This window comes from Symphodus melops (assembly GCF_947650265.1).
Source record: "Symphodus melops genome assembly, chromosome: 18".
Taxonomy (NCBI): Eukaryota; Metazoa; Chordata; class Actinopteri; order Labriformes; family Labridae; genus Symphodus; species Symphodus melops.
The window spans coordinates 14,863,039-14,874,025 of NC_136708.1; the positions used below are offsets into that span (position 1 = coordinate 14,863,039).

Sequence of the window (10,987 nt, forward strand, 5' to 3'; positions counted from 1 at the left end):
GTCTTTTGCATCATTTGTAAAGCAGAAGAGTTAATTGAGCTTCAAAGTAAAAAATCAGCTTATTTCAGTTTGTGGACCTGAATTTAAATAAATAAATAAATAAAATCTTAAGTACTGAAGAATTTATTGTTGGACCCCCAGTTACATGTCTGTGTGTGTAGCTGGTGGTAACAAGGGTTCATCCACTAACTTCCCAACAGGATAAACAGCCCTCCTACAGCGTAACACACACACACACACACACACACACACACACACACACACACACACACACACACAGTTCTATGCAGTGCTTCCCAGACCCTGTGTGGTGCAGTAAATCCAATGTAGTTCTCAGAGGTCAGCCTCCTCTAATAGACTTTTAATAAAGTTTGTGTTGTGAGGGGATGGGGGGGGATGGGGAGGGTAAGTGTGTGTAATTGTGTCTTTCTGTTGTTGACGGATGCAGCCTTCTAAGTTGGGTTGTGTTCCCCTGGAAAGTTGAAAAATACGTTCCCTTTTTGCTTTGCAGCTCTTCAGAATAATTCACTATTTTCATGTTGTCAGCACTTCTCTTCTTCCCTTTTTGTTGGTCCTAGCAATATATACGTGTGTCTCAATCAACTTCTTTAACATAAAGAGCAACGTATGTCAACATTTAATTAAGAAATAAACCAATACAAGTCAGGAAAAGAAAAGTTTCAGGAGGTGAATTTGTTTTGACTTCAAAGCACTTCGGTGCTTTTCTCTCATTTTTGTTGAATCTTTTTAAGGGACACATTTAACTGCAGCAGTGACAACCACACCTGTTGTAAACACAGGCGGTGTAATAAAGGACCAAATTGTTGAACCAGGGTGTAAACACGTTTATTCGCGCATTGGAATTCAAACATTGGATCTAATCAGGATTTGTGGTTTTTGGAGGCAGCCTCTCGTGGGCACTTAAGTACGGGCTTAGCGCTCAACACCAGAGGGGCTGCACCTGGTTGCATCACGAGGAAATGACTGAAGGTGTAGTGTGCCTTTAGCATTAGATGTAGTGCATTTAGAACTAAAGCCGGGGAAAACAGCACTTTGCACAAGAAGGTCAATCAGTTTTAATCTACATCTCACAAGCTGTCCCGGCGAAAAAACCCCCCCTCAAATAACAGAAAATCTCCGCCTCCGCTTTTATTATGACCCATAAACTACATCCCATACAAGTGTCACAGCCAAACACTTGCTCCATTTTTTTTTTTTTTAAACATTTCTCACCCATGTTTAATGATTAGACGTCTATCTGTCAGTGAAGTGATTGAGGTGTCTGGGCTATCAACACCTGCACACACACACTTTCATGCACACTGGTTCGTGGGAGGATTACCCAGAAGTTAGGATGTAGAGGAAGAAAGATTAGAAATGCGACAGCAACGGAGAGGAAATGTAGCGAGAGAATAATTAAGAGAGCTGAAGATGGACAGATAAGTGTGTGTGTGTGTGTGTGTGTGTGTGTGTGTGTGTGTGTGAAAAAGACCAATGCAGAGAGATTAGAAGCGGCTGTAGAGACTGAAACAAGAGGGAGGGAGTTTCAGAACGAGAAGGCGAGCTTTTGAAATGTGAACCTCTGATTAAGTTTGACATTTAAGATGACATATTTTGCATGCTGTTACCCCTTTACAAATGAGTCCTACACTCTGCAGGAGCAGGCCTGTGTGTGCGTCTTTAGGTGTGTGTGATGTTCTTGATCCGTGGTAGGAATGAATTAGGCCCCTTCTGCACAACAAAATAAATGTGTGTGTGTGTGTGTGTTTAAGAGGACTTCTGGCATTGATTAGGGGCCTAGTAGGCAACTGAAAGCTTTTATTCTTAAAATGGCAGGTGGACTCACTGATTTTTTTTCTTCTTTTTTTCAACCCCTTTTTCCCTCCTTCTGTTTCTCTCTAAACCTCCAACCCCCCCCCCCACCTCCCACTCCTCCCTATTTCCAATTAGACTCCCGCCTCTGCAAATCAATTCCAAGCTGTTTCTTGTCCCAAAAAAAGCAGACACGCTCCCTCTAGCCAACCATTCCCCCCACCACCACCACCATCTTTTTGACCCACCCAACTCCCATCCAAGCTCGACAGCAGCTTGCACTTGTTGCCAATTCCTATTATTATCCCACCACTCTAAATAGTCTCGGTTTCATGCACTGATCTGTTCTGTCTGTGTGGTTACTACACCGGTCCCATGCTCACTTTCATTAATATTTTCTTCAGCTGCTTTCATTCAACCGGCACGTAACCTGGAGCTCCAGGCCATTTCATCATTGCACTCAAGATGTTACTATCAGTGACAGTCAAACATAAATAAACGACTGCTGAGTGATATGACAGTCATAAGAGCTTTAACAGTAAGTGTCTGCCTGCGACTTCCAGGAAAATCCCTTTTGAAGAACAACAATGGATGCATTTCAGGAGCCTACAAGCGACCAACGTATTTATTTGGAGTAAAAAAAAAAAGAATCCGTGGTAACATTGATGGTTTTGCTAATGGGAAATGAAATAAAAGGGAGAGTTTTGCGTTGTGCAAAGTCATTGCATGTTGTCTAATGAGCGGATACGGTTAGTTAAAGAGAATGGACGTGAAATGAACCTGCCAGTGTTACGACGACTCATTCATCATTTCAGCTTCTTAAAAAGGAGCAGCTCTGCAGAACAGTCTCTGTGTTCAGAAATATATGTCCTTAGCTTGCGTTTAAATACAAAGGATCTCTGATTGGGTGGCCTAGCACCAACAACTCTATGATAGTTGTGGTCTTTGATGGACGTCGTGGTGATATTTTGCCACTCTGTCTAGACCAGGAAATTAGAAAAATAAATCTGAAAAAATGGAGATGATAGTCAGTTTTGACTGGTTGACTCTCGAATAGATTGACTAAATAGCTGCTGGATGCTTCCATATGGACTCCTCGGATCCGGTCCGAGGATTCTGGTTCTGAGGACATATACTATCGGCCCACAAAAATATTTGCATCTAGCATACTTACACGCCTGAAGAGAATCTAGATGTGCAAAAATATGCGTGACACAAAACCGGAGAATAAACTTTACAAACGGTCATCTTGCATCGTATCAACGATGAATTTCCAATCAAATTTGCCCGTCTGCTAATTTCATCCTCATGAATCTAATTAATTTATTCAGCCTGCCATTTGGCCAGGACGGCTTCGCCCCCACATGTTCACACACTCCTACACACTTACTCTTCTTTTCTTTTCTTTTTTTTCAAGTTTCTCATCACCTCAAGAAAAAAAAGAGAGAGAGAGAGGGAATGAAATCAGTGCAGACAGCTGGGTGGTAATCCTTTTTATTACGAGTCAAAGTGAGAGGTGTTGGTTTCAGAATTAGTTTGAATCAACCTGCTGCTAAGCTGCACATCCTTTGTGCTACTATCTGCTTGAAGCCTGACCTGATGCAGGACGCCATCATGCATCTGTTGATTCTTCTTCGAGACTTAAAAGAGCAACATGTAAGAAATAAAGGAAACATGCTACAGTCTTCGTTGGAGGGCGGCTTCTCTGCAGCAGCCAGTATGTTCTCCTCCTAAGTTTCAGATCTGCTCCATGAATGGTCTGTAGTCAATTTGACCAGAGAAGGTACAGTAGGTAGTTTTAAGGCAACCCCCACACTGCCGTTTTGGACACCCCTCGGTTTGCCAGACAAACGACTGACCAGGATGTGTTGCAGCGATGGAAGCCGACAACAGAAGTGGTTGAGATTTAAAGTGATTCTACCTAACCTAGAAAAGTCTCAGCATTGGTCTCATAAGCTCCACAACCAGAAACCTGGTAAAACTAGCACACATATTGGAGAGGCTTTTGAAAAAAAACAGCCGAGAGGTTCAAACGCAGAAAGGTCTCAAGACTAATGCAGAGCTGGCTAAATACTACCACTCCTTCAACTGCGTGTGGACTCTCGGGAGGAAAGGGCAGAGGGAGACAGCTCTCGCCAATGTTTGGAATCTGGACTGCAGTACTTACAGATTGCTCTTTTAGGAAAGGATAAAAAGAAGATGCTTGTATAATGTCCCTGTCCAGTCCAAAGACGAACTGTGCCGTTCCAGTTGGCAAAACTTAAAGTCACTTAGGAGATAAGGGGAAGTTATAAAGTAGATGTTAAAGTTATTCACTTTTTCAGGGTTGCTTTTTAGTCTGGGGAGCTCATCTGTTCTATGCCTTTTTTCTTTTTCCTGCACTGCAATATCTCTCCATCCATGTCCCAAGACCATTTCTCTTTATTTCTTTTTTTTTTAAATGAAGACAATATACAGTCTTTCTTGTCTCCCCTTCCCCCCCCCAACTCCTGCCCTCTTCTCCTCCCATCATTCGTCCTTCTCTAAGTGTACCGTAACGTCTCCATAAGTCTAAAACTTGAAATAGACACTATAACTCTGCGTGGAGAGAGATGGAATAAATGGTTAGTGAGAAAACAGGGACAAATGATGCCGATCAAAACAACAAAGGGGAAGCTTGAGTATGATCTCGCTTTGTAACCAGACTTTGCTTTGGCATTATTTCTTCATATGTTGCACATTAATCCTTTGTTTATGAAAGACTGGAATGTGAACTACAGCTGTCCCACAGGGAGAGAAAAGATGAGCTATCAGAAGGCGGCAGAATTATGGGACAGAGTAGAGATTTAAAAAAAAAAAATAAAAATAAAAATCCATGACAGCAACTTGAAAGCGAGCATTAGAAGATTAGTGTGGAGTCACTGTGTCAAAATCTGAAACTTTTGATTGGTGCTTATTTGCATGCGACATAAATTCAATAACGGCATATAATAAAAGTAAATATACCAAGGTGTAGGACAGATGTATGCACATGAAGTGTTGAGTCCTGACTTCAGTCCTCTCCACAGCGGTGCTCATCGGCTGAAGAAGAAGAACAGAGAAGTCGAGAGCAGGATTGAACAACCCCCTGCAGGATAGTGTCAGACATGTGTGAAAAGAAGTTAATGCATGAAAGAGGTGAAACTGACACTCAAATGAAGTGAACACATTCTCATCCTTTTAGTGGCATTTTCTATCCTACTCTCGATCTACTCAAACATGGTGATGTCTCATTATATGATTGTCTTCTGATCGATTAACGTAGAATCACGCTGTCATAATACTATTCTTGTTATCATGAGTCATGTATAGCATGGTGACTTACCTTGGGATTCCAAACCCTACTATTGTCATTTGAATAACTTTTACTAAAAATGGTTTTGGTATTGAATCTTTTTTTTGTTTTGTTTTTTTGACTTGCATACGCACCAATACCTGATATGTATACCTGGCAGTATGGATTCCAGTCTGAGTATCAGTATCTCCAATCATTTTGACAGCAGTATTGCGATTGGAACAGTTCTACCTTAGAAATACTGTGGGGGTTCATTCGTTGTATTATTTGACGCTGAGATGATTTCTTGACGTACAAAGAATTCTGCTTTCAAATTGGAAATTGAAAGACGTGATCTGCTGATGGCCATCATGACTGGCAATTTCACTTTTCTTGTGTGTGAGTTTTGTACTTACAGCCCTTTAGTTACGTTGAGGTATTTGAGCTGTTGTAGCAGACTAAAGCAACTTTAACTGATAAACTGTGATCAGATTAAGTCAAACCATCACGGGGGAAAAAAAACATCCCCGTTTGAAACTCTCCACTATTAAACGTCCTATATATTTATTCTACAAGAACACCCCTGTCAGTTCATCCTTCAACAGATGTCTTGGGGTGATTATTGGCAATTTCAGATAAAAGCCTTACTGGCGTTGGGACTAATTGTAGTAGATTGAAATGATTAACTGTCACTTTTATCCTCACTGTGGTATTGAGGCCATTGTGGTGTTTAGGGTCTAATTGTAGCTAGTAGCAGTAGTTGTTATGTGGTATGTTGTGGTGGGGTGTACCTAATTGTAGCTGATAGTAATGGTTCCAGCCTGTGTATACAGCCCGAGGCAGACAAAGGCCGTACTGCGACACAGATGCATACACACAGAAACCATACAGCTTTCAAACACTCATGTTTTTGCTCACATCTTAGAGCCAACAAGTCATGTAGCAGAAGTAGGCAAATAAATATGTGATGCTAATGTTCATAAATAGATGACCAAAATACTTCTCTGACCTAATGCTGTTATTTTTATTGACAGGAAGTCACGTAAACAGTATAGGGCACATGAACAGTTGGGTCAGTCATTCCTTCTTGGGTTGAGATTTCACCTTCATTACGTTACCACGACGATCTGTAGTTTTCCACTGTGTGTGTGTGTGTGTGTGTGTGTGTGTGTGTGTGAGAGAGAGAGAGAGAGAGAGAGAGCCAATGATGAATCCTGACTGGGTGTGGTGAACATCAGATGAGATTTTCCTCTGCTCCCTATGCTCACTCACTCTCCCTTACACACACACACACACACACACACACACACACACACACACACACACACACACACACACACACACACTGTGTGTGTGTGCCAGGGCTGGTCTAGGCGTGGGCCCTTGCAGACATAAATTGCTTTATTTTAATAGTTGTATGGTGGAGAATGACGGGAAGAAAAAAAGTTGAAAAAACTAAAACAGGCCAGGGAGTGAGAAAAAATTGGATTTTAAAGAGAAAGCAGCCCCTTTTTTTGTCGGCTTCCTTCCCTTGTGTGTTGTTTGTTTTATATTCTTGTTTTTTGTATTTTATTTTCTTGTTTCCTCTGTTTTATTTTCTTGTTTCTTCTGTTTTATTTTCTTGTTTCTACAATTCATGCTTGTTAGAGTATGTTTCTCTTGAATATGTTTGTGTTGCTGTATTTGATGTTTATTGTCTTCCGATCATCTGTTTTCAACTACGTCCCCCCTTTTCCATCTTCTCAGAAGTTGATTCTCCCACGCTTTAACTGTTTGCTATCAGTAAATAACAATAAGCCTTTATCTCTCACGCTAGTTAATCACTGGGCTGCATGCATGCTATCTCACTTCCAGACACATCATCACATAGGCATTAAACACACACACACACACACACACACACACACAAACACGCACACACACAGCGCTTCTGCCCCTCATATTGCATTGATCTAAAAGTGATCAGAATTTGGCGTCTGTCGGGTTTGACTGTGTTTATTGCCAAACACACACACATACAAACACGACGCATGGGTCAATGAGTTGGCTGTGTTTACAACTGAATATGAACTGAACCACCACAAATAAACACACACATGCTCAGAAAACCCAAACGAACACAAACACACACACACACACAGACACACACACACACACACACACACACACACACACACAGACACACACACAGTCTGAAATCTCTCTGTCATGACTGTTGCGAACAGAGAGACCACAATTGTTCTCTTCTCAAACAAAAGAAACATTATGGTTTAACATAAAACACATGCGCGGTTATTTGATGGCTTTGTACAGCGATTACGAGGGAGGGGAGGGGGAGAGAGGGAGTCGCAGAGACAGTGAAAGAGAGAAAATAAATTGATGATGGATTTTTTAAAATTATTGTTATAATTATTCTTCGGTGAGAAAGTAAAATAGATGGGGAAAAAATTGCCATTTCAAGAAACTTTTTTTTTTTGAAAGTTTTAAAAGGTATTTGACACTGATTATTAAGGAATGTGGCGGAGTGAAAAAGATGCACGAAAGAGAGAGCTAGAGGCGATGCTTTGCAGTCTGCGGCCTTCCTCATCCATCTTTCTGATATGGGGTGTGTGGTTTTGATGTGGTAGTCTGTCGGCCATCTCTCTCCCCCTCCCCTCCATCTCCCTCTCTCTCTCTCTCTCCTCCCCCACACTCCGCTCTCCCAGCAGCCTCTCTGATATGGTTTAAGTTTTTATGTGGTCATGTGTAGAAGATTCTCACGGCTGGTTTCCATAATGATAAAAAGATTCACTCCCTGGTTTAAAAAAAAAAAATCAGCAAAAAGTTGCACTTAAGGATGCAAGAACCAACCCGACACACACACGCGCACACACACACACACACACACACACACACACACCCCTGAGAAATGTCTCCCAACTGAGATGTTTCTGATTTGCTGGGTCTGTTTTGCCTTTGACGAGGTTTGTGGTTATGAAGCGTCACAGATTTGAGCATTCAAAGGAGTTCAGTAAATTGAATCAAAGCTTTTCTGTACATGTACATCATTGTGAGTGTGCGATTGTGCACCTTGTACCTCTTAGTGTTGTTATTTTAGAGGAAAATGTGCTTGTTATTGTCGATGTGTCACAGGAACAATGACGCTAAAATGAACTCTTTCTCTTGTCAGAGATGGTGAGGAAGAAGAATCCCCCTATCCGGAGTGTGGGAGGCGAAGAGGAGGAGGAAGAAGAGGGGAGGAGGCCAGCAGGAGTAGAAGAGGAAGACGAAGGAGAGGAGGAAGGGAGAGTCGGCGCGGAGGCCGAACGCATAAACCGTCCCTCAGAACCAGAATCCTCGGACCGGATCCGAGGAGACGAGGAGCAGGAAGAAGAGAGTGAGTGTGTATCCTCATCCGTCTCACCCTCTTCTGTTAGTGATCCTTACAGTAACGAAGAGAGAACGGGGAGAAGAGGAGGAGGAGGAGGAGGAGGGGGGAGGAGAGCTAAGGAAGGAGGAGCGTCGTTGACCGACAGACCTGAGAGCCAGTCGGAGCCTGAGGATGGCGAGAAAGGAGTAGAGGATGGAGAGAGGAGGGAGAGAGACAGAGGTGGGGCAGATCACCTCCCTTCTCCTCTCCTCTCTGCTCCCCACCTCCTCGTGCTCCACAGGCAGGAAGGGGGGGAGGAGTCCACGACAGACACCCCTCCCCTTTCCTGCAGCCCCTCTCCAAAACTCCAGGACTTCAAGTGCAACGTGTGCGGTTACGGTTACTACGGCAACGACCCCGCCGACCTGGTGAAGCACTTTAGGAAGTATCACCTGGGTCTGCACAACCGCACACGACAGGATGCTGCCCTCGACACACACATCCTGGCCCTGCACAACATGGCCCCCCAACACACACTTCTAGGTAACTTCTCTCTGCTTTCTGGTTTGAACTTAAATAGCAGCTTAGAATAAAGGGAAAATATCTTTTTTCTTCTTTTTGGTTTCCTTTTTGTTCAATATGTGCAAGGTGCCTTTTTTTTCCGTCAGGACATCTTGTTGGTTTCAAGGTTTCCCCTCCTCCCCCGTGTCAGACATGTCTATGTTTTTGTGCTTGACCTCTGTTTGCTTTTTTTTTTTTTTTTGTCTTTCTGCAACTCTGACTCTTCTTCTTGTATTTCTTCTTGCAGACACACAGTCGGGACAGGGGCAGAGGAATCAAACCAAAGATTTAGGGAAGACACGAACAGAAGTACACAATCAGCAGCACCGGACAGTGATGGTGAACGGCACGTATGACGTACAGGTAAGCACTTTCCAGGTACAGCCAAATGGATGTAATGATTAAATGAGTGCACAGAAAAATCAAATGCATACAAAAGAGAAGCACAGATCAATAAGAGTTCAGCTTTTGCTCTAAAATAAAGATCAAATAATCTGAGTATTTTAGAGGGAAGTTTAAGTGTTTACACGGTGTAACTTACTGTTTCTGTAAAACTTGACTATATTACATCCTGGGAGGCCAAAGCTCTTAAAGTATCTACTTTTACTAGTTGCAGCCTGGTTTACCATCCTCTTTAGCATCACTCCATTTGGGTCCGCTGCTGTCCTGTTTTTAGTTTTGTCTTTTGACCTTTTCCTGCGAGAGGAACATGAGGTCAGTTACAAGCTGCAAACAGCTTTAAGGAGTTCACGGTCCAATGAAGGCAAAAGGGCATCCATGATTCACAAGAAATTGAGATAATTTAACTCAAGGATGTCACCACACTGATGTGTCAGGTCCATTAGTATATATTACAGTTTGACCCTCTACAGTGGGGGAAAAACTACTCAAATTAATGTTGAGATACCATCATGGTTATTATTTATTGTCACTGTAAAAACAGCATATATAAACTCAACATCTTTGTAATTGATAAGGTATAAGGGATTCCCAGTGATCACAGCCTTTGAGATCAACACATGTTGACTGGATTACCAATAATGTCTTCATGATCTGAAAGGGGCTGAAAAGCAGAGTCAATGTTGGTGGTCATGTCAGAACTGAAGCAGGTTTCATTCAGGTTTTTCGGAGTGCAGATTTAACTTACATTATTTCCATGTTATTCTTAAATTAAAAAGAAAAAGTGAGTTCTGATACTGCTGAATGTTTAGAGGTTATCTCCTTCACTTAATGCTCCTTCATCTCTACAGCAATACAAACTGTGAATGCCTAAATAGTTTATTACAGAACTTCAGCTTTTGCATTTGCTTTAAATTTTAGCATCTGCTTGTCATTTTTAACAGAAGAGGATGCAGCACTCACAATTTACTGTGAAGAAACCAGACATGGCTAATCAGAAAGGTATTAAAAAAAAATCAGTATTTGATCGAAAACAGGTGACACACTGTTTAATTTAAAGTTCCCCGTTAGCCACTTGTTATCATAAATCTGAAAATCTGGGCCCATTACTGTACCAACTCATTTATTGGATCGGACAATCTGCAACTGATTTACATTGTGCGTATGTGTATGTGTGTTTGAATTTGGACAGTGAGGCATTGTATTGCAAGGTATAAAATTTTATAGACTGACAGTTGAATGGCCACAGGAAGGAGAGCTAATAGAACACCTGGCAGACAGACCGCTATATATGTCTATGTGTGTGTTCAAGCACACGCACTCAAGAGTGCTTTGTCTGCTTTACAAATCACTCACATGCACATACACATAAAACTCACTCACTCTGCTTTTATAACAGTATTTGTGTTTAAAATCAGGGCGGATGCAATTTACAATTCCTTCTTTACATAAATAATGTCCATATTCTTTAAGATGTGTAAATCAGAACAAACCAAAGTACCTCCACAAAGTAAGCTGTTGTTTAAACATGCTGGAAATGTGCTGAAATCTCAACAGAGTTAGGTTAGTTAGGT

At 41.9% G+C, this 10,987-nt stretch overlaps 1 protein-coding gene across 1 annotated transcript in view; it reads left to right on the forward strand.

The window, feature by feature from the left end:
• The window catches only part of trps1 (trichorhinophalangeal syndrome I), a 72,949-nt gene that overhangs the window by 40,571 nt on the left and 21,391 nt on the right, over positions 1-10,987 (forward strand). The window contains exons 3-4 of the mRNA XM_079367403.1: positions 8,274-8,996; positions 9,262-9,413. Of these exons, the coding sequence (XP_079223529.1) occupies positions 8,274-8,996; positions 9,262-9,413 (875 nt within the window). The remainder of the gene's footprint in view (positions 1-8,273; positions 8,997-9,261; positions 9,414-10,987) is intronic.